General features: G+C 44.2%; 1 protein-coding gene across 1 annotated transcript in view; it reads right to left on the bottom strand.

Moving 5' to 3' along the window:
• The window catches only part of EIF3H (eukaryotic translation initiation factor 3 subunit H), a 110,705-nt gene that overhangs the window by 73,485 nt on the left and 9,533 nt on the right, over nucleotides 1–27,687 (bottom strand). The window contains exon 2 of the mRNA XM_069959850.1: nucleotides 6,833–6,989. Coding sequence (XP_069815951.1) covers nucleotides 6,833–6,989 — 157 coding nt within the window. The remainder of the gene's footprint in view (nucleotides 1–6,832; nucleotides 6,990–27,687) is intronic.

The raw sequence follows: 27,687 nt of genomic DNA, 5'->3' as shown, positions 1-27,687 counted from the left end.
GAGTGGAAAAGCAGAAAGACAGAGAGAAGAGGGGGGTCTGGGTCCAGCAGACAGCCGAGGCCCGGCGATCTGTCAGGATCTGCTTTAACACTTTTCATAGCTGAGATGTCAGATCAGACATGAAGGACGCGGCGGATAAATCCCGCACACCTGGCAAAACATCAACGCCGACCGCACGTGGGAGGAACGGCTTCACCCACGCTGATAGCAGCCATTTATTACAACGGTGAGGATGACAACTCGAGAGGCGGGAGTGCAAATCCGGAATGTTCCCTGCGTAAATCATAGAGCGGGTCAGGTGCTGGCGGAATAGTGACACACGCACGCTCCTGGATTACCAGGTGGGGTCCGTGTCTTCTCTCATATCAGGCTGCAACAGTAGCCGCCTTCCTGGGGAAACAATCAGTACAAGGGAAGCTTGCCACGTAGAGAGGATTTTCTGCGCTTCTCTATCTCATCGTCTAGGGCCTGCTGCAAAACTACAATTCCCATCAGATTTCAAGTGCTGAAAGATGTTGGTGCATTATGGGAGTTGTAGTTGTAGATCTCCCCCATACACACCTGCCTATGGCATGTCTTCTGAATGGGGAGAAAGCGGCTGCCAGGTGGTGGCTTACCTCCTCCAGAACAGCTCAATTCCAACTTGTCTGATTTATCTCTCTCTGAATCATGACCCAGCCCCAACTGAAATCAGTGATTTTAGCAAACACATCCTTAAAGGGATTATCCAGCGCTACAAAAACATGGCCACTTTTCCCCCTACTGTTGTCTCCAGCTCAGGTGCGGTTTGCAATTAAGCTCCATTTACTTCAATGGAACTAAGTTTGAAACCCCACCCAATCTGGAGTCAAGAGAGGGGGGCCATGTTTTTGTAGCACTGGATTACCCCTTTAATGCATATTACTTGCTTAGAGACAGACATTTTTATCTTAAAAGGGGTTGTCCAGTAAAAAAACTCTCTCTCAAATCAACCGGTTTCAGAAAGTTCTCTAGATTTCTAATTTACTTCTATTTAAAAATCTCCAGTCTTCCAGTATTATCAGCCGCTGTATGTGCTGCATTATTTCCAGTCTGACACAGTGCTCTCTGCTGCCACCTCTGTCCATGTCAGGAACTGTCCAGAGCAGCAGCAAATCCCCATAGAAAACTTCTCCAGCTCTGGACAGTTCCTGACATGGACAGAGGTGGCAGCAGAGAGCACTGTGTGAGACTGGAAAGAATACACCACTCCCTGCAGGACATAAAACAGCTGATAAGTACTGGAAGAATAAATATAAATATTATATATATATTAATATATATATATATATATATTAATATATATATTAATATATATATATTAATATATATATATATTATATAGATAGATAGATAGATAGCAATAGAAGCAGCACCAAAGGGTTAAAAGTTGAATGCCAGCAGACGGATCCTCAGACCAAAGGATCAAAATCAGCTATTTAAGAAATACTCTGCAGCACTCCAAGATGCGTGGAAAACGTGAAGAAATTTATTCCATAGTAGAATTCACAGCAAACAAGGAAAAAATACACGACGTTTCGGCGTACCTTACGCCATTTTCAAGTGCCACTTGAAAATGGCGTAAGGTACGCCGAAACGTCGTGTATTTTTTCCTTGTTTGCTGTGAATTCTACTATGGAATAAATTTCTTCACGTTTTCCACGCATCTTGGAGTGCTGCAGAGTATTTCTTAAATAGATAGATAGATAGATAGATAGATAGATAGAAGTAAAATTACAAATCTCTGGCACCAGTTTATTTGAAAAAAAAATAAAAAAATGGTGAATTACCCCTTAAATGGATTTTTTTGCTGTTCAGCCCTTCCATCTACAAACAAGACCCGCCCCCCCCCCCAGCTTGGACGTGCACCCCCAATATAACGCTCCACATCCACAGGTGACAAACTCTTTATAGGATGTTGCAGATGAGATGTATGCAGCAACGCAAACCGGCTTATGATGAATGAGCGGAGAAACCTGCTGAGACCATATTGTCAGCACATCAGATAATCCTCTCTGTGCTTCAAACACGACAGCCACAGAGACGTGCGGCCAGACCCGACCGATAAGGCCCTCGCCTCTCCTTTGATGAGTGGGACCCCCGGCTCCTATGAACATGAGACTGCAGACTCTAAATATTTGACTGGTGATCTGAGAAAGGGTTAAACAGCCCCAGCAGTCTACGATATTACTTTGCTATGATCCAACCAGTGATAACCCCAGGTGACGTGAGAGAAGACTGAACACACCGAGTGACGCTGCAGCGCCGAGGGTTAACAGACTCTGCTGGGGAGAGGAGCGCAGCTTGTGCTTCACCAAGCAAATTATAGCTGAACTCTGCTACATATGTACAAAGAGAGCAGATTAGTCTGACCCCAGAAAGAGTCCCCCCCCCTCACCTACTACTGAGCAGAGGACGAGGGGGGGTTAATATTTGTGCAACGTATTGTAAAGTTTTGCAGAATCTTTATAGAGGGGAATGATGAACCATGCTGTAAAATTCCCAATATAAAAAAAGAAAAGAAAAAGGGAAAAAAAAAAAAAAAAATCGTACACCCCCCACCCACCCTACTTTAGGACACTGTGGGAAATATTTGCACAAATGTTTGACAACAGCGCCCCTTAGTGGCAGGACAGGGATTGCAGACTGCACTGTAATACACTGATTTACTATAATGAAAACCCAATGCAAAAACTGTATATAAATGTGAATATATATATATATATATATATATATATATATATATATATATATATATATATATATATATATATATATATATATATATATATATATATAGATATATAGGGTGGTCCAAACGTAGGTGGACAGTATGTGTAATAGGGTTATGAAGGGGGAGATTTATCAGACATGGTGTAAAGTGAAACTGGCCCAGTTGTCCCTAGCAACCAATCAGATTCTGCCTTTAATTCCTCAGACTCCTTGGAAAATGAAAGGTGGAATCTGATTGGTTGCTAGGGGCAACTGAGCCAGTTTCACTGTACACCATCCTCAGTGACAGCTGCCAGACACAAGAGGATGCTGTATGTGCCGGCTCTTTCCCTACCAGAGCGGTGCACGTCTTCCGTCTCCTGCAGGCCGCCCCATCACGTCATTTCATTGTGCGCCGCCTGCACCTGGGCAGCGTGGGAGCAGAGGAAAGGTGAGTGGGAGGTTTCTTTTTCTATTTGGTACAGACACATGGGGCTAAGTACACTACCAGGGACATTACTGGGGGGTTAGCTATGACTACCAGGGACATGACTGGGGGTTAGCTATGACTACCAGGGACATTACTGGGGGGTTAGCTATGACTACCAGGGACATGACTGGGGGTTAGCTATGACTACCAGGGACATGACTGGGGGTTAGCTATGACTACCAGGGCATTACTGGGAGGTTAACTAGGACTAGCAGGGGCATCACTGGGGGGGGGGGGGGTGTTAACTAGGACTAGCAGGGGCATTCACTGGGGGGTTAACAATGACCAGCAGGGGCATTCACTAGGGTGTTAACAATAACTACCAGGGGCATCACAGGGGGTTTACTATGACTAGCAGGGACATCACTGGGGGTTAACAATGACTACCAGGGCATCACTGGAGGGGTTAACTAGACTACCAAGGCATCACTGGAGGGGTTAACTAGACTACTAGGGACATCACTGGGGGTTAACTATGGCACCGGGCATCACTAAGAATTCACATTAGGTATAAGTGCATCACAGAGGGTTAACTTCAATAGCAGGGGCAATAGGGGAACAATAATTTGCCTTGCCCGAGGTGCTGCGCACCCATGCTACCCCGCTGCCGCGCACAGTATAACATTGAGTGCGGCCCTCGAATGATTTTATTAATGCCCGAATGGCCCTCGACCCGGAAAAGGTTCCCCCCACCCCTCCTCTACACAGATACAGGATATACAGCGGACCTTTTATTTGGTTATAAGTCAGTTCAACGATTCATTCAGGAGAAAAAAAAGAGAAGGGCTGGAGATTGAGCCAACAGGCAGCATCTCTGATATATCTCACTGTTAGATGCAAGGTGGGTGTGTGTGTAGACACCCAGTGGCTGAGATGGGATTTGCTAGTAAGTCACAATACTGTATTGAGAATGTATCAAGGGTTAAAGCATAGCTGTCCTGTGTTTACATGGGTTGCAACACTATATCCGGCTATTATTGGCTTGTATGTGGCATTTCTGCTATGAAACTTGTATTTTAGCCATCTTTAGGCAGCATGTGTTCCCTGGCACTGCCATAGACTTGTATTGCTTGGAATCTGATCCCTGAGCCCCTACAAGCTGTAACCGGTAAGCAACAGTTGTTACTAAGGAGATTTGTCTGATAAGATATATTACATTTGTGTCTGATAAGATATATTATTATAAGTTTCTTATATTCAGTTGTACAATTGAGGTATTGTAAAAGTTTGCAGGAAAAAAAATGACAAATCTGTGGGTAAGACTGTGGAATCTTTATGCATGGTTCCAAACAATATCAGTTCCTCAATAACACATGGCCATTGGTCAGTAAAGACCTGGATTTTTTTGCATTCACATGCATCACATTAGTCCTATTCACCTGAATGGTGCTTGTAGATATCCAATACGAATCTGCAGGATGTGAATACACCCCTCAGATTTCATTGTACTTGCCTGGCACAAAACTGGCATCCTTTATAGAGTCCACCCGCTGGATAAGACTATGACTACACATCAGATAGATAGCACCGCTGATACACCGCCGCAAACAAGAAAAATCAGACACCAAAAGTAACAAAAAATGACATGAAAAGAAAACAAACTGATCAAATGAAGGCGCAGGGAAACTTCTAGCAGCGTGGGATCTTGGGCCGTGAGAAGCGGGATGCCCTCTAGATGTGCGGCGCCGATAAAGTCAGCGTGGCAATACTGTAAACCACTTAAATTTTTTAATCCATTCATCAAAAAACAAAGACTGTTTGCAGGAGGAGAAAAGGCTGTTTATCATCCTGTCACATCGCACCGCGCGGCATGTACTGCAGTTTGCTCGAGGTAAATTGATTTACTCTTGGTAAATCCTGAGCTCAAGATTTTTTTTTTTTTTCGTCTCAAATCTGATTTTTATCATGGTCTCAGTGGCTGTATTATTAACCCATAGCATCCATGATCTTATCACAGGCAAATGTCACCCATGCAACCGATCTCTATGGGCTTCGGTCCAATCATTAGATGGTGCAACAACACGTAGGAATGAGACTGAAGGGTCTGAATTTCGGCCTCGGTAGCACTTTGCAGGGGGCTGCTGAACTCTTAAATCTCTTCTGCCTTAAACTGTACCTAAACTTTAATCCAACTTCTGATATGTCAGATAAGTCTGGATAAGAGGACTTCAGGCTCCGGCCGTGATTCCATCCGGCCGCACGGAAAACTGGCTCCGGCCGCACGCTCTATTGTGTGCAGCTGGGAATTCACCCGCATCCGAATTCATCAGAAATTAAGATAATGATCTTCAGTAACATCGGACGTTCTGTGACATTACTGTACAGGAGCCGGAAATCCAGAGGTAATTCCCTGCTCCTGTACGTATATTTCGAAGCGAACTACGTAATAAGCATACAGAAGCAGGGACGTCTGTAGGAGAAGACCTGCAAGCCGCAAAGACTACAGGAGGATGAGGCCGGGCAGCGTTGGAACAGAGGACATGTGAGTGGGATTTTTATTAATTTATTTTTTAACTTGGACTTTGCACAGACAAGGCGATTACTTTGGGGACTGAGGGGTTAATGCAAGGTGTCCCTGGGAGGGATCATTTAATATAAATCCAAGGGGAAGGGGGGACTTATACTGGGGGCATCCTGGAGGGGGCAGGAGTAACTATAATACTAGGGGCATCCTGGCAGTGAAGGAGTTAGAAATAATATTAGGGGCATCCTAGAGGGGGCTTTAAAACTATACAGGGGCACAGAGGGGCTTAAATAATACGTTTTGGAGCAAGGAACCGGAAATGTTTCTCTCGCAGATTCTGGAGAGGGGATTTGTGGCCAGGAGAAGTCTTCAAGACGGCCTGGCCTGGTTGGAAAGGAAAAATGAACGACTGATCATGGAAGACACCCCACGTGAGTCACTGGATGTAACTGCACTGATGTGATGCTGTGTAACCCAATATAACTAAATTTCTAACTATCGCATCAAATCTGTAACCAAATGTATATGTAAAGGTACACTAACACTAGAGTTGATTTGCTATCTCACATTAGACTAAGGTACAGACATTCCTGTGTTAGGTTTTTGGTTTGCCAAACTTTGCATGAACATTGCTCAGTTCCCTTGCCATTCCGCTCAGCAGTGGCTGAAGCTTATAGAGGAAACATTGATCACCTCTCCGCGCTCCTTGTCTTCTCCTGCCTTTGCTTGCTTTCCGGTGCTGCGGCTGCAAACTGGGAGTGGTCTCTGAGCCGACAGGCCACTCAACCCCAATCACTGCCCATGGCGTTCCCCACCAGTGACTGGCTGAGCAGCCTGTCAGCTCAGACAGGCCGCTCTGAACCTGCAGCTGTCGCACTGGGAGTGAAAGCAGAAGGCAGGAGAAGACAAGGAGCATGGAGAGGTGATATATAACAGTTGTGGGCAAGGGCTGCATGGACATCGCTAATGATATATACAGGTCTTGCTAAACGATCACCGAGCTGTGAAAAAGGCTCAGCAAACTAGACCCAATCTAGTAAAAAAAATTTCTGTGAAATGTGCTGGAAGGTAATACTGGATCTAGTCCTAAAGGTATACATGTATGGGTCACATAGGTATTTAATATAATAAAGAAGTTTTCTTCATACCTTCATCAAAGTCCACATCATCCTCCGTGTGTTGCGGGAAGGGGAAGCAATTTGTTATTTCCAAACGATCGTCAACCACGAGGCCAAGGAGCACGCCCTGCACCACCTCACTGCCATGTCCTTCCTCCTGATAGTGCTTGATGATCTTCAACACCACCTACAGGGAGGAAGAGGAGAGGTCATGTGACATGAGTCTTCTCATATCTACTAAATTACAAATGCATCCAATGCAATACATGACCCCTGTTACCTATGAACACTGTGTGAGGAAATCTTTATCAAACAATCATGTCCTGAGAGCATGGACAGGTATTGTCCTAATGAGACAGCTCCTTCACCCCAAGACCTATAAGTTCCTAATATAATGTTACCACTGATTGTACAAGTTTCACCCTGTTCTTGCTCAATGTAACCAGACAGGAAGTTGTGTAGCCCTTTCATTTTCAATGTGGTGTTGTGTCCAGCTCCTCCCTTTTTCTGTGATCCTCTGCTGTCTCAGGAGGCTTGGCTGATTGTCTGAGCTCAAGCCCTGCCCCCGACTGATACCATCCCCCGACAATCTTCATCACTATCTCCCTGTCATATACATATAGATCTTTATTGGGACATGCTGGGAATTCCAGCACGGTGCCTTGTGCTGAATGATGCCACAGGCAGAGGAGCAGACAGCGAATACAGCAGGTTAGGCACACTTGCTGCGGGAGCGCTGTGATGAAGAGCTGGGAAAAGAGGTGCATTTTGGGAATTTTAGAACTAAAGAACGGACGGATTATCGGATACAGAAAAAGGCTCATGAAACACAGATTTTTAGTGTTTTTTCAGAACTGAAACTTTTTCTTACCCTTTAATCTGCAAAGAAATAGGAAGAACTTTGTAGCAAAAGTAGAATCACTCAGACATTTCAGATAAAGCAGTAAATGTCAGGCGCTTACAGCAATTACCAGAAACACGGGCCGGAAACAGACGTTCGGGGGTGAGGAATCGCAGCCGAAAACAAGTTACAAGAGTGATAGGTATTGTGTGGCAGACGGCACCCAGAAACAAGTGGCTGCTAACCAAGGCCTCATCCATCTGAGCCGGTCACGCAAGGAAAGGCTTCATCGCTAACAAAGCACTATTGATTTCCATGTCTGTGGGCGCACATGCTATGATAATGGATTTGCATCTGGCTCGGGTGGAAGAGGATTCTGTCACGATCGCGATGTCCGGCTTATGGCAGGACTCGGCTCTACACATATATTATAGGTGTGTATAAGAGCAGCCCGGCCTTGGAGCATAATGGACAACTCTGCTCTGTCAGCTTTCCATCGGCAAAGAGCATTTACCATTGATAACGTGACAAGAAAGGACGAATGGATGTCCTATATTTACTGGGAATATTTTCTAATAGACAATTTTATTATAATTTTCAGTAAAAGGCTGGTCGACATTCAGTGCGACCTCCATTAGGGCTTGGACAAGGATGGTTCATGGGAAGTGTTTAGAGGACCAATCAAACTGTTAGGATTGAATCCAATGCCAAGCATTTGGGTTATCGTGGCTGCAGAAGTTGGATGCCACCCTAGGATCCTATGGCTGCCAGGAGATACTACGGATCACAGGATACGCCATAAGAATCCTCCATCTGAATATAGATGAGGAGCTGATAACACTGAGATGGAAAATAGTGAACAGAGTAGCTACCCGAGCTCTGCTACACCAAAAAGCAATGTGCCCAACAGTCCAGCCCATTGTAGAGATGGAGGGCACATGATCCAATGATATCAGTGGTCTGGGATGGTATGCGGGCCTTGCTTTACCCCATTCTCCCATCAGTAAGGGTCTTCTGTATACCCAAGTCAGTCATCCTCTGCACAGGAGAACAATGAGGCCCAACCAGCTGCTCGTGGTGTTCCTCCACTCCAGCCATCTGTGTGTACGAGCTTCCGGGTCCTTCTACATGCCAAGGAGGACCAGGGGCGGGGCTCGATCACATAGGATTATACAGGCTGAAGACATGAGGATGGAGCACGGTGACCCTGGGACCCCAACACACAGCATACACGCTCAGTATGTGTATCCAAGTAGAGACAACCATGCTGGAAGATGTCGTTTCCAGTCCAGCACTATCTTTAATATAGTCCCTAATTTACAAAAAAGTTTTGAACAAAGGAAAGGAGCAGACTCAAAGGCGGAGAAGGTGTCTAAAAAATGATGGTGGAGCAGTATAAAAAAAAAAAAAAAAGGGAGTTTGGAAGTCTTTATACAAGGAGGGAATGAGCATAATGCCCCTTTAAGGGTACAAACCCACACACCGTATATGCAGCTTATTTACTGCTGCGATACGCAGCAAATACGCAACAAATACGCAGCAGATTAGATCTTAATAACTGAACACAGCATTAAATCCGCACCACCAAATCTGCTTCAAATCTGCTGCGTTTTTGCTGCGTATCTGCTGTGTATACGGTGTGTGGGTTTGTACCCTAAGGGTCCATTTACACAGAAAGATTAATTGACAGATTACCTGCCAAAGGTTTGAAGCCAAAGCCAGAAACAGACTATAAACAGATCAAATCATAAGGGAAAGCCTGAGATTTCTCCTCTTTTCAAATCCATTCCTGGCTTTCAAATCTTTGGCAGATAATCTTTCTTTGTAAATGGACCCAGACTATCATCATTGTCAGCCACACGTCTCATTCACCTAAGCAGCGGAGCAGCCAGATTTTAGGGCCAAGTGATCCCAGCGACCAGCTGAAGAACAAGTGTTAGCTACTACTTTATATGCCGAGCGGTTAAAAAGAAAATGGAAAAAATACAAAAAAAACAAACAGCAACAAGAGTGGTAGAAGCGATAACAGAAATGCATTACTGGAGTGTGATATAGTAATGTCATCGACGTAACACAGTCGGGGAAGTCACATATGTGTAAATGGCGCCGCACACAGATACGACGGCTGTGGCACAGGCCTGTACAGCACTTTACACTTTCTGTCACCTGTAATTTGGTTGTGCCGCTGGACTCCTGCAGAGTGGGAAACAAAGTAGAGCACCATGTACTGAGAACTGAAGGTTACGGACGCCCAGCTCCACTAGAAATCACATAATTGACTGTGAATATAGAGGGATTTATACCACCACAAGCTACGCTATACAGAGAACAAGTAGATTTACATAAACACCATGTGCGGGCAATCGACGAATACAATGTTCTATGCAAAACCAGGCGAGTAAGTTAATCTTTGCCGCAGAAGGCTGGGGCCGATGTAAAACTACGCACTACAGCAATTAAACATGAAAGCACCCATGATTTTTAGACAATAGCCCTTTAACCCCTTAAGAACCAGGCCAATTTCCATTTTTGCACTTTTGTTTTTTCCTCCTTGTGCTTAAAGAGGTCCCCCCCCCCCCACGCCGGGGTGACAGGCTCCCGACCCCCCGCTAGATCCCCTTATACAGACCTCATCTGGCAGAGTCCCGCTCCCGGAACGGAGATATCCCGGTCAGCAGAATGAATGGAGCCGGACTCATCTCTGCAGCGCACGCACGGCTCCATTCATTCTCTATGGACGCCGGACCTCTCCACAGCCCGCGCCGGCTTCTGTCCAGGATATCTCCGTCCCGGGACCAGCTCCGGGAGCGGAACTCTGCCAGATGAGGTTAGTATAAGGGAATCTAGCTGGGGGTCGGGAGCCTGTCACCCCGACGCGGGGGGTGACAGGTCTCCTTTAAAAGGCCATAGCACTTTTTTCACCTAGAGACCCACATGAGCCCTTTTTTTTTGTGCCACTAATTTTACTTTGCAATGGCAAGACTCATTTTTGTATGAAGTACGCTGCGAAACCAGAAAAAAAAATGAAATGTGTGGTGAAAGTTAAAAAAAATGTTTTATTTGGGGAGGTTTAGTGTTTACGCCGTTTGTCCTAGGGTAAAACTGATGTGTTAAGCATGTTCCTCAAGTTCTTACGCTCACAACGATATGCAACTTGTGTAACTTATCTTATTTGATGGCTTTTAAAAAATGAAAACCTTTTTAAAAAAATAAAACGTTCCTTAAAATCGCTTTATTTCCATGCTTATAGCGCTTTTATTCTTTAGTCTATAGGGCTAGGAGGTGTCATTTTTGCGCCATGATCTGTACTTTCTATTGGTACCTTGATTGCGCATATGCGACTTTTTGATCGCTTTTTATTACAATTTTTCTGGTTTTGATGTGACCAAAAAATGTGCAAGTTTGCATTTTGGAATTTTTTTGCGCTTACGCCATTTACCGTGCGAGACCAGGAAGGAAATAAATAGTTTTGGCGATTACACACGTGGCGATACCAAACATGTTTGTTTATTTTTATTTATAAAATGGGAAAAGGGGGGTGATTCAAACTTTTATTAGGGGAGTGAATTTTTTTTATTATTAAATTTATTTATTTATTTTTTTTACACACACACACACACACACTAACTGTAAGTCCTCTGTCCCCCTGTGGTTCTGGTTATTCCCCCTGAGATTAGGGTTATTCCCTCTGGGGGACTTCTAGTATCACTGCTCTGATTTCTCATAGAGATCTATGCAGTATAGATATACTGCATAGATCAACGAGATCTGTGCTCTATATCTCTCGGCTGCCATTGGACAGAAGCTTGTTCATTCCGGAAAGATTTCACGCATAATACTTTCAGAAAACTTGTCGGAACTTTCCAGGAAAGTTTGTTCAGCCTTCGTCCGACGTCCCTGATCATCTTTGACAGGACTGAACTTTCTGACGTCCAATATGGAGTACAATGTGTATGACTGCCTCAAAGATTCAATCGATCCACATCTCATATGTATTGATCACCTTTGAGCACAGGGTGCTTCTAGCTTCTACCGGACCGTAGAACTTACTATAACACACAAGGACAGTCATGTATGTCCACTGCATTAAAGATCGCATATTTCTTCACCACGTACACCGCCATTAGTTCACAGCTACCACAGTTGTATTCAAAAATGGTCAGGCCACGTTGTCACTTACATTTTTACTTTCCATCACTTCATGACATGAAACTACTAAGGCCCCCTTCACACATTAGGAATATCTGTCTGTTTTTCTTCTCAGGAATTGCTGACCCATAGGGTTGCATTGAGCACTGACAGCCTTCAGGATTTTTCCTGAAGGGTATCCATTCAGAAAAACAGGAAATTATAGAACCTGTCCTATTTTCCATCAGGATTTCCTGAACGGGTGCCCCCATAGAAGCCTATGGGAGTTCAGGAAACCCTGATGCGCCTCAGGAAATCCTGAAGACACTACTGATGGTTTCCTGATTGTTTCCTGAACATAAAAACTGATCACTGTCAGGAAATCCTGATGCTTTCCTGAAGCCTTTTAAGTAGAGATGAGCGAACCTGGAGCATGCTCGAGTTCATCCGAACCCGAACGTTCGGCATTTGATTAGCGGTGGCTGCTGAACTTGGATAAAGCCCTAAGGCTATGTGGAAAAGATGGATATAGTCATTGGCTGTATCCATGTTTTCCAGACAACCTTAGAGCTTTATCCAAGTTCAGCAGCCACCGCTAATCAAATCCCGAACGCTCGGGTTCGGATGGACTCAAACCTGAACCTGGTTCGCTCATCTCTACTTTTAAGGTCTCCTGATCAAGATTTCATGAAAGGAAAAACTGACACTGACGTGTGAATGAGGACTAAAACACTGCCATCGCTCCATTACAAGTCAATGGGATCCTTTGGTTGACATACGGAAGCCATGAAATTATTGAGAACAGGCCTCGTGGATTTCTTCAAGGAACTTCTGGTGCAGTCTTGTCGCCGAAGTCGTACTCCGTCCAATACTTCAGTAACATCAGCCGAGCCGTGAAATCCACAGGGCCTGATCCTACTTGTGCATGCGGCAAGCGAGGTTTGCGGCGTACGATGAATAGGTCTCTATGGTAACACAATTTCCAAGAAATGAAAAGGGGGGGGGGGGAACAAAGTAAAAGACAATTTCTTAACCGTGCAGGTAGAAAGCTTTTTACTCATTTTATTCTCTGTAATGTATGTATGATTTGCTATTGTATCCCAGTAAAATACCGGGTTTTCGGCATGCGGGCGAGGTCCCCTTCCTTTGTGGCAGGCGGGCCCCGGCTGGTTGTGTTCCTCCGCAGCTTTCCCATCAGTGTAACCTCTGCCCCGCACATCAGTCTTACCAGCCTCGCCTTTATGCATTGCTCTACTCTGGAACAGCTTGATTTCGGCAGCCGCAAATGTGATAAGAGAACATTAAATATAGAAATCGCTTCTCCCATTGTCATCCTGCAGAGATATTAGCCTTTTTAACTTTCAGCCATTGTGCTGCCTCCTTTATCAGGATTCCTGTCCGACTGCTCAGGTTCGTGTTTGCTGTTTGTTACGGATTGTGACGCCATCCAGGACAGAAGTCAATAGGCATGTCCCACTCCTGGGTAATAATAAGTGCCCCCCACCCGACACGTAGAAGTGGGAGGCGATTTCAATCATTAGTGTAATGAAAAGCGAGGCTGCTTTCAGTTTCTGTGGTTTGTAATGTTCCTGTTTGCTGGCAATGAATGGAAACCTTGATAAAGGGGTAGTTCACAAATTTCTTTTATTTTTTATTTTTTTGTCAAAACTAACTGGTGCTAGAAAGTTATATAGATTTGTAATTTACTACTATTTAAAAAATCTCAAGTCTTCCACTAGTTATCAGGAAAATTGGTTCAGGGTACTATTAGACGGGCCGATGAGGGCCCGACCAATAATGTAAATGAGATTCAATATGCTAGATCGGTACTCGTTTACTGAGCCTATTACACGGCTCGATAATCGTTTCGCAAGGACTGCACAGACATCATTAGCAGCGTCCGTGCAGCCCTTGCCCTAAACTGTTAATACATTACCTCTCCACGCTCTGTCTTCTTCCGCCCACTGCTCGCTTGTCATCAGCTGACAGTGGTCTCTGTTACACGGTCTGATTTGGCAGATTATCGCTCCGTGTAATAGGGTCCTCAGTTTGCAGGTGCACACTATCCCAGTCTCACTCCTGTACATTCAGCACCAACCACACTTCACGTGTACTGTTCGGATCTAGCTGTTACTAGAGACCTATTTTCCCTGGCAACAAGCAGTGGACAGCAGATTGCAGGAAAGAGAGATACAAGGTCGAGAGGATAAGAATTTAGAGCTGTTTTTATCTTTTTTATTTCGTGAATACAGGGACTTACTAATGGTGGGAATCAGACTGGCTATGAAAATAAGCAAAGTTGTTTAAAACTTTTTTCTGAAATCTTATCTACATTGCTGCTGTGATAGGCCGCAGAATTTCTGGATTTAGATGCAGGGTGTAAACTTACATCACCCAGAATACAATAGAGCAGAATGGAGTAGGTAGAATTCAATATTAAGACGTGCATCTTATATTGCTGGTTAACCCAAAGTGACAGCCAACGAGACATTGAATACAACCTATGGGTTATTACTCAACGTAATAAAATAGGAAAAGGGAGGTGATTTGAACTTTTAATAGGGGAGGGGATTTTTTATTAATAAAAAAAACATTTTTACTTTTTTTTTTTACTGTAACTGATAGTCCCCCTGGGGGACTTGTATATACACAGCAAAGATCCATTAGATCAGTGACAGATTGCTGTGGTCTGCTGCAGGCCACAGCAATCTATTGCCGAGCCGGGATCAGCGTCATTGCGATGTTGAAGCCCAGCACGGGCAGAAGAACGTATGCGATCGCGGGGGGGAGATCCGACCCACTAGACACCAGGGATGTGAAGTGTAAAGCACTTCAATGCAGCTGTCAAACATGAAGAGCTTAATTAGCCGACGCGGCAACGGGACCGGCGGGACCCATGAATAGATCGGCGCCGGCACAGGGAAGCCGGTGCCGCGGTCCCTTTTTTAAACCGCGGCCCGGTTCCAGTGTACGGCGCTGTTCTATCCACAGGTACTGAGCCGGGGCTTAAGCCCTGGAGGTGGGCCGGGCCGCCCCCAGTGGGAGGAATCTATGACGCAGCTCCGTTAGAATCAATGGAGCCGCGTCATAGAGGGGCGGGGAATTCCTCCCACTGGGGGTGGCCGAGCCTGCCTCCAGTACTTCAGCCCCGGCCAGGTATCCGTGGATAGAATGGCGCCGTACACGGGAATCGGGCCGCGGTTCGAAAAATGAACTGCGGCACTGGATTCCCTGTGCCAGCGAATATCTATCCATGGGTCATGTTAACACGAATGTACCTGATGGTACATTTGCTTTAAGGCTGCACCCAACTTCTTCAGCCACTGGTATTTACTAAATTCTAGCGTGCTCGAGTTGCCCTCATCTCTGAAAACTATTTAATGCATATGCAAAGTTATCCTGTACTGCATGAGATGAAGTAACCCCAACAGTAACGGCTGCTGAAAACTTTTTTTTTTTCTCTTATCCAAAAAAGACATTTGACAAATTACTATAAATCCAATAATACATCAAAAACTTCCTGTCACGGTGATTCTTTACTCGGAGGAATAATTAAGCTGAATTTTCCCACATTTGATGTTTTTTTTTTATTTTTTGCGAAGTTTAGACAAACACCATCCAAAACGAGAAACCTAAAAAGAAAAGCTGGAGCACGGCGAATGCCAGCACATTGCAGAACACCAAAGCCTCTGGGGAAGGCAACTAAGAACAAATAAAGTAAAAGTCATTGTAGCGGCACATCCATTCGGTGCCAAATGGGCAGGCGAGGAAAGGGAGTTCATTAAGCTAATCACCGCCGTGTGGTCCAATGAGCCGACACAAAGCCAGACCCCGGAGCAGCTGTCATTGTGAGACTTCACACGTCGCCCCCGGATCTTAAAACCTGAAATCCTTCGGAATTGGGTGGAGGAGGAGCGAGAAACTTCAGTGACTTGCGACACATGCACCGTCCTCAGGAGCTTCTCTTTACCTCCCGGCAAACAAAAAGCCATCCCTTATTATCCTATTAAGCTTCATTACGGAGGAGTCCTGAGGGCTTTGGAGAAATGGAGCTCTGACTTGCATGATATGAAGGCAATGCAGATCTCTGCCGAGCAACAAAGAGCTGAGGAAATGGTGACGGGCAGCGGCCTAACTCAAGATGTCCATCCTGGACAGAAACTGAAAGTGGCACCTTGTTGGGGTTCTTAAAGGGGGTTATTTTCTCTGACATTAGCAATATAGAAATGAAAAAAAGGTGTTACAAACAGCCAAAGAACGTCTAAAGGAGAAGCCCCACAAAAAAAAAAAAAAAAATCACAAGCAGACGGCGGGAACAAGAACATAAGAATGTATACTTGCCCATCCCCATGTCCCTGCAGCGTTTCCTTATGCTGCGTTTATACGGAGCGATAATTCGCCCAATCGAACGATTAAAGATTTCGAAGTAACCATGTGTCTTTTATAAGGATCAGCGCTTAGACGGAACGATATATCGTTTGGAAAAATCGTTATTGCGATTGTTTTAAAGTGGCTTAAGGCTATCTCACACAGGGTGAATCGTTCAAAGACTGGTTACACGAAACGATCTGCGAATTTTCAGTGAACAGCCAAAGATGATTTGAGAACATGTTGAAAGATCACGAACATTTTATCGTTCGTCGATTGATCATTCGCTGTGTTTGCACGAGCAGAATATCGCTCAAATGCCATCGTAATCGCAAAAATTTGAATAATCGCTCGGTGTAAGCGTATCATTACCGATCTCTGACAGCTGCTCAGCTAACCAGTTACTGGGGTGGGACACAGCTGCAGTCACTGACTGGCTGAGCAGGCAATCCATCAGCGGGACAGTGAGGTTGCACCAGCAGGAGCCAAGGCCACAGGGATGAGTAAGTATACATTTATTATGTTCCCACACCCGTCACTGCCTGCTGGTAATTTTTTTACTCCTTTTGTTCCTTTAAAGGAAACACATCACAGTTGTGCAGCAACAACTGCAAACTTCCATGTTATCCAATTGAATAATGTGACTGCCAGCCTGACCCACAGAAAATCACAGTGCTAAATGTGTCAGAGGCGGCGGTCTGTCCTGGGTCAGCTAACTTCCTACCGGCCAGCTCAGGGGATTCATGGGAAAAGTAGGCAGCAGTAGGAAATCATTTCTCTGGTGGAATTAAAATCAGTATAAATGGAAAACAAAGCTGTTCACATAAGCTAAAACAGGTAAGTATAATGGTGTATAATGGTTCGCGATAATGATCGCATTTGAGCGATAATCGGCTCGTGTAAACACAGCGACCGATCAAACGATGAGCAAGAAATCGTTCATTTAGATTTTTAAACATGTTCTCAAATCGTCGTTGGTCGTTCGCTAAAAATTCGCAGATCGCTTTGTGTAAACAGTCTTTCACCGATTCACCCTGTGTGTGACATAGGCTTAAGCGATCGCAATAACAATTTTTCCAAATGATATATCGTTCAGTCTAAACACTGATCATTATTTAAAAAAAAAAACACATTTCAAAATCGTTAATCGTTCAATTGGGAGAATTATTGCTCCGCGTAAACGCAGCATAAGGCACATACACATAAGTACCGCCACATTTTTTTTTTCTAATAGCCTAAAACGAAAAATCAAAAATAAATGAATTCCTGGAGTGCTGGGAAGAAGCAGACGGGAAGCATTTTCCTGGCCTGTGCCACATCATCGAGCGGCCAGGTCTTGTAGTATAACTAAGGAACAGCTGAAGGCTTCACGCAAGAGGACAATTCAGGAACGACTTTTCCCATCTCTTTAATTTAGGGGGAAATGCTCCACGCGTCCCCTTAGCTAAAGGTTCGGAAAATTTTCATGAGTGCGCCTGGTCTGAAAGCATGAAATTCCATTAGCCGGAAGAAATGAATGGTCTCTTTGCGAGACAGTAATGTGATGAGATGCAGCTAGGAAATAGCGAACCCTACGCGCACGTGCCGAGCCTAAATAACTTCACCGGCAGAAAGCAGAAAATTGCACTGAAGTCAGTGTCACAGGCCGTTTCCTGGTTTTCTTACTGCGCGCAGGGTGGGAGGGGTTAACCATTCAGCAGCCAGCACTGTAGGACGCAAAAGGTGGCTCTATGGGTGCCATAGGGTTAAAGGAACAAGAGCGATTATTCCAAGATACGAAGAGGCAGGAACGGGGTAAAATAAAGACCAGGATGGAGCGAGCAGCTATTTTATTTCTGTCTGTCAGGTTGGTGGCTGTAATTCTTATAAAAGGCTTCACTATTACCCATCAAACACACTCAAGGACAGCGGCAAACAGTTTTTACAGTCTGGAGGCTCCCGGGACATCAATCACGCTTTATACTACGAGGGGAAGCGGAGAACTTAACCAGGGATGAAGTCTATCAGGGGCCGCAGCTCCCATAACCATCCGCATTAATATCAGACTAGTAAATACCAGGAAGACGCCTGGAATAAAACCAAGAAAATCATAAAGGAGATTAATTCCAATACAAGATGATAGCGCGACCTTTAAACACCAAGTACGAGAGAGAATGAAATAGTCTGTATATAAAGTAATGCTGCAGATACATGATTATATAGAGAAGCATACTGATACATACAGACAGGCTTAGAGGTGATACTTCAATCCTTCGAAGAAGATAAGACTATTACGTGGCATTCAGTCAAAGAGGGACCTAATCTTCAAGACTGGCTTGGGGTGGTCCAAGTAAAGAATGTCTTAAGAAGGTGGCCATACACTATCAGTTGTTTACAGCAAAGAGCTAATTTTCCCATACATATGCACAATTGGTTTAGCTGGGCATATATTCATACATTTTTAAAGGGATATTCTAACCTTAAAAATAAATTCCGAGACAGACTCCTATCGGCAGTAAGAGTGCGTTCACACTGAGGAATCCGGGCCAATCATCATCTCCGTCCATGCCATAGACTCCATTCTATGGTCGGGCGAATTTGCCGTCCGCCCAATTGACATGTCACATCTGGACTGTACCACTGCACCAGAACAGAGATGAAAAACTACCGTACCATACAGTAATGGGTCTTTTGTGTATAATTTTAAAAAAGTTCTGCTTTCCATGTACTCCGAACCCCTTGAAAAGTCATACTAGAGCGAGATGGGACCCAATCTTTTTATGTCAGAGGTCTTTCATCCAATAAGCAGCTGCCTAACTCTTAACTGCAATGGTGTGAAATTCCCATAAAAATCACTAGACTGTCCAATCACCGATACTTAAAGGAGAACTCCGGTGAAAATTTACACTAAAGTATTGTATTGCCCCCTAAAAGTGATACAAATCCCCAATATACACTTATTACGGGAAATGATTATAAAAGTGCTTTTCATTGACTTATAGGGCCACTTAATATGGTGGATTTGGTGGTTCCCTAAGTCAATGTAATGACAAGGGATAAACCAAGGTCAGGTATCCATCCACATACAGCTGTTTCAGGGTGTTGCCCCTCATCAGTGTGGAGCAGGATTCTGGCTAGGTGGGAGCAATGCCTAGTAGAGCCATAGGAGAAACAGATCGCTGATCTCAGGGAGACCAGCCAAACAAAAACACTGCCAGCTGCTAGTGAAAGCGCTCAATGCAGTGAAGTCCTAGGTGCATTGCCCCCCTGGGAAACATGAATATGCAAAAAGAAGAGCCCGTGGAGCCTCAAAGAGTCTCGAAACACAGGACTAGCCAGATATCCCTCCGGGAAGGACCTGCAGTAGTAAGTGCGCGGAAAAAAGCACTTTATAAGCATTTCCCGTAATAAGTGTATATTGGTGATTTGTATAACTTTTTTGGAGGGGGGGCAAAATAGTACTTTAATAAAAATTTTCACTGGACTTCTCCTTTAATATTCCCTATATAGCACCAGGCAGGTTCAGCACCTGAACATTTTATAGAACAAGTGTTACTAACATTAAGTGCAGTTATAAAGGGACGGATTTCTGACACTGCAACCCAATAATTTAGGCCGCAATGAACGGTGCGCAAAAAGACAAAAAAACAAAAGCAAGCTTAGCGTGACACACAAATTGTACAAGCAACATTCAGACCGACACTTTGTGCCACAAAGGGAATTACATGCAGGGCTTCCACTTCAAGGAGCGCACCGGACAGTACATCTCTGCAGAAAACAGTTTCTAAGTTTTTACCTAGAAAACATTTCTGGATGTCGAATATGGATGCGATGGGAGCTGACCAGAACAGTGCTTCCATGTGTACCTGATCTCCACCAATATCGTTCAGGTTTATCAGGAGGTCTGCCAGCCGTAACGTTATTCCACACGGCACTAACAAGTCTAAAATTTTCACCAACACAAAAAAAAAAAAAACAAAAAAAAAAACAGGAAGGCTAACATTTTTATGTAAACCACAAGACATACCAATCAGATCACAGCGATCATATACAACTTCAACTGTGAGATCTTACTGGCACCAACCCCTATATTATGAGAGCTGATCGCCACCGGTCCAACACTATTTTTCCCCCCTACAGGGAAAATGTTTAATTACAGGCAACTTTTCACAACTACACGTGTGTAATAGAACAAGAGCAGGGCTCCTCCTCAGTGACTACCATATTACTTAAAGGGATTTTGTTTTAAAAAAAAAAAAAAAAAAAAAAAAAGTGTGGAGACTGGAAACATGCTAAATAAGAAACGTTCTCATGTCCCCACCATTGAGCAATGTCACACATTGCTCAGATAACCCAGCAACCAATCATTGACCTTATAGGGGTTATCCAGCATTAGAAAAACATGGCCACTGTGTTTTAGAGACAACATGAATCTTATCTCCAGTGTGGTTTGCAATTAGCTCCATTCACTTCAATGGAAAAGTTGGAGTGGCAATGTTTTTCTAAGGCTGGATAACCCCTTTAAATGGTCACACGACTGCCTCTGAGACATCAAGTACAATTAGTGGGGGTGTGCAGGAAATTTCCATGAAGGTTAACACCCCCCACCCCTTTTCTGGCCAGGTACGAAAAACCCTTTAAGAAAAAAAAAAAACTTAAAAAAAAAATATATATTGATGTATGACAAAGAAAATTTATGGTGATCTTTTTAGGTTTTGTTTCTATGGAGGAGAAGGAGTCGGGTCTATAATTCAGAAGTCATAGTATTAAGCCTATCTGGTGGCTCCAGATTGCGATCAATAAGTAAGGAGTAGGGCTAACGCGGGAGATCTCGTCTGCCTCATGGAGGGTTGATAAGGATAATAATAACCACAGCGTATAACATTAGTAAAGAGGACGGTGGCGGGAAGCAGGCTGAACTCTGTGAGGCGGCATTATAGGATCTAGAAAATTATCCTGACCTTTATCTACTAACACACAGCGAGGCCTCTGCGAGGAGCGCCAGTCCGGTAAATGTCAGGCTCACTACATAGGAAATTGCAACTATTAAAAAGAGCTGGTGGTCAGCGTGCGGCTAAACGGCGAGCGGCGGCGTATCACACCAGGCAGCTCTTCCCGACACTCTGTGTAATCGCTGAAGCTGTTACCAGTGATATACAGCCATCTGACCACCGGCCGGCACACTCAATTATCAAGGCAAGGCTGGTACTTAAATACCAAACATACAAGTTTATAGAAGTTACACGAAGAGGGAGAAGATTACATTAATAACACTGAAGCAAAGTTGGCGACACAATGAGAAACAAGATTAAGAACTACTGCAATTTTTTTTTTTCCCAAATAATAATCATCACTGTTCCGGCACTGTTATCCGTTTCATCCCAGCTCTGTAGTATCCACCCATTTTTTTTACTGGGGGGGCTCAAAAATGGCCCCACCCCCACTGTATGGGGCGACCACTATAAAAATAAACATTTAACTCACCTGGGGCCTGTTCCCAGTCAGCAGAGCATCTCATCGGAGAGGCTCGGAGACGCTCAGCTGCCGGGAGAGCTTTGGGAACTTACGGCGCCTCTCTCATTCTTCCAAAGCTCTACTGGCAGCCGAACGTCTTCGACCTCTCCAATGAGACGCTCGGCTGTCCGAGAGAGGTTCGTCAATCTCAGTTATACAGATATAGCAGAACAAGAATTTAGGGTCTGTGGCCACAGAAGTCTACGAAAACAGAAAGAGGAAGACGGACAGAAGCTGCTGCTGTCTCCATCTTACAGCAGGGCTGGATTCACAGCTTACAATGCTCAGTGGTGCTCTATACTGTCCTCCATGAAGAGGGTGCGCTAAACGGATATAACGGAACAAGGTAATGCATCAGCAGTGTGAATTTAGTCATAATTATATACAGGTTACATAATAAGCAGAAGTGTTACTCATGCAAATAATCCTCTTAAATTTCACCTTGAAGAAAATCAAAAATTCAACAGGTCAGCTTATAACCTGACAGGTGTTTCCATGCACCTCACTGACTTAATGTGCGGCATAGCTGATCCTGACATGCATATCAATGAGCCTACAGTTCTCATATCTAGGATTAAAATTATGTTCACTGCATTAAAAAAATATATATATATTGCATGGATTGTGTGAATTTAATTACCTTTTGCAGGTAACCAGAAGACTGTGTGAGACCCATGGCTCCAGTCAATGACAAGTAACCTACCAGTCCGGCGATCACGAACGGAAGCATTTACAGAATTTTCTAGTGATGAGTCAAAAGTACAGGGTTGGGATTTCTCCATTGTCAGAAATCAATGCGGATATAATATCCAATCAGTATGAAGTACTCTGGCTGCATCTATTCACCTCTTTTATTCGTTTTCATCAGAATTTCTACAGCCATCCATAGTGACAAAGTCATTGTGCAACCTTGTCCGGCTGAATCACTTGCCTATTCTCCACGTGAAGGATTCTTCAAAGTTTTTGAAACATTTTCCTAGAAAAGTAGCGAGTGCCGATAACCTTCAGTAATTCTGCCTCTTGGAAGGTGCTGCGAAGACTTTTGGAAAACCCGATCATTGAATACCATAGCTGTGTATAAGGGTACTATTACACAAAGCGATTTTTCGACGATCAACAATAAACTCAAACGGCAAATGACATGAAATCGTTCACTCAATTACACGGAACAATGACCGTTACTTATGATCAATTTTGCGTTAGCCTTGTCGTCACCACTGTGTTTGTGGCTACTGCGAACGGCCGAACAACACGTGAACGATTAACGATAAAAATAGGTCCAAATTCTATTAAACGACCAACGTTCCAACGATCCAAAAGGATTTTCCGAACGATAATCGTTCTGTGTAATACCACCCTAAGACTGCAAGACCATTAATAGGTAGGTGTTTAAAAAAAAATACCAATTTGCTTTACAGTAACCATTCAAAATATAAAAACAGCTTAAAGGAAGAATGCCTAGAATCCAAATCGTGTACCCGACACTTACAGTTGGGTGCGGCAGGTCGCTCTTAACAATTCCTTTGAAAGGCTAGTCCCTATGCATAAAAATAGTATCCACAGGTGGAGTGGGGTGGTTCACATAGGCTCTAGTGATCAATAGAGATCTCAGCAGCTGAACCAGTCACATTTGACAAGTCTCCGATATCTCAGAAATTGTGTGAAAAGTAAAAAAAAAAAAAAAAAAAAAGGTAGTACTCACCTGCCATGATCCCCTACTGTTCACTACATCCTGGCAACACCTTAATACAAGGAGTAAGGAGTGCCTGATCAGTCGGTGACCCAACATAATCATCAGCTAAATGGCAAATGTCTCGAAACCAGGATGTAACATAAAATAAAATGGCAGAGGGTGAACACCACATACTCAGGTGATTGTTCCCATTATGCTAAAAAAAAACAAAAAACTGTTTAGTCTACATGACTCTACGGCTATGTCACCATAACTTTCTTTCAGTTGAAACATGACGTGAACAGTCTATATATAGCGCATGTAATATAACCCTCTATAGACTATATACTTCAATATGCCGCATACATTCGTAGCACAGTGCACGTAAAGTCAATGGGGAAGCACGACTAACCCCCGCTGTAATCGGAATAAAATGCAGCATGTCCTCAGAGCACTCCGGACACTCCTGCTTTGCGGGAATAAGAATTCATCCATTCCCATTAACTCACACAACATCTGGTCCGTGCAGAAAGCCGGAAAACAAAAAAAATAAGAGATAGAAATACAAAGCCAAAACTAACGCCCACTAATTGTTAGTTAACAATCGTGAGGAATCACATAGGAAAACTGCATTTTACAAGTAGAAACATCACCTTTGGCAATTTGTTCACAAAGTGCTGGCAGAACGTGCGTACAGCAACCGCGTTGCAAAAAAAAAAAAAAAAAACACGTAAATTGGATCTACAGCTTGGCCCGGCGTCCAGAATCATTCACATTGATCTGTATTACAAGCCAATTCTCAATCCATCTGCTTCACTGAGCCGGCTCTGGAGTGCACTTCTCTAGCCCGACGCTGGATTCTCAGGGCAGAACGAACGCCAAATTATTTACACAGCGCTTCTTTCTGAAGGAAAGGGGGGGGGGGGGGCAACCTGTAAGGTAAAGTGGACAGCTGTGTATATTGAGATTCATAGCCCCGGGCTATCGCAGAATCCGAGCCAGAGGGTCTGAACTAAATTATTTATCTGTTCTAACGCTGGCCATACATTTTCTACAGCTGTCGGACACATTTGTTCAACAGTTTCCTCCTAATCCCCTCTCCCCATACACATGCACACCTTGGCCGGGTGTACATGTACTGTCAACAGGGGGAGAAGAAAACCGGCACCAGACTCCGGACTTACACAGGAATTAGGCATGGCGAAAACCAACATGCCCAACTGTTCTCCCTCCAAATTGGTAGTGTTATGCAGAGTTGTCAAACTGTTTGGGTTCAGCGACTTTTTCCGAACCCAAACATTCGGCATTTGACTCCGGCATCTGGGGAAGGGCTGCATCCAACTCTTCCAGATGCAAAGAGTAAAATGCCGAACATACAGGCTCAAAGAACGCCGCCACATCCGAACAGCTCAGTAAGTCAACTCAACATTCATGGTTGGGCAATTTTAGCCAATTCAGCCAACATCCTCACAGAATGTAGGAGCGGCTCTGGGCAGTCGTGACAGCGCAGCTTATAGCTGCAGGAGCGGGATATGGCTAGGCAGATGAGAGCAGGTACATATGCATACTGAGCCTGCTGCCATCTGCCCTGTCCCGCTCCTGAAGCCATCACTGTCTTGACTTATAGGGACACTTAATATGGTGGTCTTGGTGGTTTCCTTACGGGAGTCACCCCTTGGCCGGGTCCTTCCCGAAGGGATATCTGGCTAGTCCTGTGTTTCGAGACTCTTTGATGAGGCTCCACGGGCTCTTCTTTTGCATAAATCACTGTCTTGGGGCACTTCTATATATTCACAGAGCAGCAGGGAGGGCTTTCCTAGTGCGCTGAGGCACGCTTCGTACACGGAATGTCATTGGCGTGACTAGTATGCGAGCCAGGTGCCCAGTTGGTGACATCATTGCGTCACATGACCTACCTGGGTAACCCCAGAACTAGATGGAATTGACAATAGAAGCCAGACAGGTTTTAGAAGGGCTAGGCAGGTTTACTAAAGGGAAGGTGTCAACAGAAAATGACTTATTGTATAAATAATATTATGTTAAACATATTTTTTAAGAATTTTTGGTGACTTTTTTCCTAATATTTTTATCTATACTATAAAATAATCCTGATCTCTTGCAGTTCTCATTCTCACCACTGGGGATAAAACGAAGCTGAGACTTCATGTTTTGTCTGTGGTAATAAGAGGCGGCTGCTGTAAAGTGATCTGTACAGCATTGCAGCGTCATGTGACATCAGTAGATAGAGGAGACAATAGCAGCCCCCTGTGGAATGAAGTTTGCAAAGGATGATGTTTTACATTCATCTCAACGGAACAGAGTCTGTCTGTTGTGGTCTATGTCCATGAGGCTTGCTGTAAAGCATGTCACTAAATGCTGTTAAAAACATCCCAGGTAATATGGCCGCCACAATAACAATGTACAAATAGTGAAACACAAAAATAGAAACATAATTATTAGAGATGAGCGAACCTGGAGCATGCTCGAGTCGATCCGAACCCGAACTTTCGGCATTTGATTAGCGGTGGCTGCTGAACTTGGATAAAGCCCTAAGGCTATGTGAAAATCATGGATATAGTCATTGGCTGTATCCATGTTTTCCAGACAACCTTAGAGCTTTATCCAAGTTCAGCAGCCCCAGCTAATCAAATACCGAACGTTCGGATCAACTCGAACCCGGTTCGCTCATCTCTAATAATTATAATAAAACAACAAGCTTTAGTATCTGATTCTAATCAGTGAAAGAAAATTTAAAGGAATAAAATTTTTAAAAAACTGGACAGCTCCTTCAAGTATATGGCTGAAGAGGATCATCTGGAAATAAAATAAAAATAATTTAAAAATTTGCCCTTAAAAAGAGGTATTCTCTTCTCAACAGGTGGCATTTACTGTGACTAATACTCCACGTATTATTACATTATACTCCGATTACTTCCCCCTGCGATTTCACAAGATGCCGGCTAACACCGAGAACCAAAGCATCAGTGTCAGAAATACACATCTGGCCTTGGTACATATTCTCCGGCGTCCTGGACCAGACTGTTGTATTTGTTAACTTTACGGCCCTTTTAACAGAAGCGCCGCGTTTTGTGCTGATTAAATCTGATTTTTTATGGGCCTGTTGAAACGGCAGAGATAGTACCACAGTCAGCACTTTTACGACGCTGTAACTCCATTTTATCCAGTAATATTTTAGCCCTGAATGAGTATTGCAATCTGCCGTGCAACAGGGAGCGGAAGACAAGAGCAGAAATAATCAGTTCTGCATCCTTGTAGGAGAAGACGGCGGGATTGTTTTCTGCTGCTCCGCCATCTATAACCCTCAGTGCTGACACACACAATCATCATATACACATAAGCAATACTAGAGAGCCATGAATAGCGGCCAGGAGGCTGAACTGTAATAAAACATAGCTCTGGATCTATTATCGGTGAGGCCTGGGGTTACAGGGAACCATACATGATGGTGATGCATAAAGCTGATGGGTGTAAGGTACAAACAGGAAAAAAAAAAAAATAGGTCAGAAATAAGCACTTCGTTATGCAACCGGAAACAGCGCCGCTCTTATCCACAGGCCTTGTCTGACACTGCAGATTAGCTACAATACTGGATGCAAGACACGGGAGAGGGAAATCGTTTCTGGCAAAAAATGTAAACCTTAGGGTCCTATTACACTGAGCGATTTTTAACGATTAACGATTGCAAACGAGATTGTTTACCTGAAATCATTCACATTATTACACAGAACAATAATCGTCGGTTACGATCGTTACTATGATCGTTTATTCCTTCTGATCCCAGAGAAACGATGAACAATGTGCAATTACACTGAACGATTAGTGAACATATGCGGAACTTGAGCGAACGAATGTGTAATTACAGCAAATTATTAGCGATAATTTTAGGTTCAGATCTAAATTAACGATCAGCGACATACGAACGATTTTTCAAACGTTGCCTGAAATTACACAGAGGGCCCTTAAATAGCCTTCCCTGTGGTCACCCATCTAACGCTCTTGCTCCCCCTCCAATCCACCTCTCCCCCGCCAACCTTCCTCTCCCCCAGATCCCCCGCCAATCCACCTCTCCCCCGATCCCCCGCCAATCCACCTCTCCCCTGTTCCCTCTCCAATCCACTTCTCCTCTTGCTGCCTCACCAATGCCCACTCTGCCCTTGCGGTCCCACCAATCCACTTTTCCCCCGATCCCCCTCTCTTTGATCTCCCACCAATCTACCTCTCCCCTGATCCCCCTCCAATCCACTTCTCCCCTTGTAGCCCCACCAAGCCCCCTCTCCCCCTGATCAATTGATCAAACTCCAACAATCCACTGCTCCCCCTGATTCCCTTCCAAACCACCTCTCCCTGTCGCTCTCGAGACTC

This window comes from Dendropsophus ebraccatus, chromosome 2, assembly GCF_027789765.1.
Source record: "Dendropsophus ebraccatus isolate aDenEbr1 chromosome 2, aDenEbr1.pat, whole genome shotgun sequence".
Taxonomy (NCBI): domain Eukaryota; kingdom Metazoa; phylum Chordata; class Amphibia; order Anura; family Hylidae; genus Dendropsophus; species Dendropsophus ebraccatus.
Note: the sequence above shows the minus strand (reverse complement) of the source record. Positions and strands in the feature narration are given on the sequence as shown.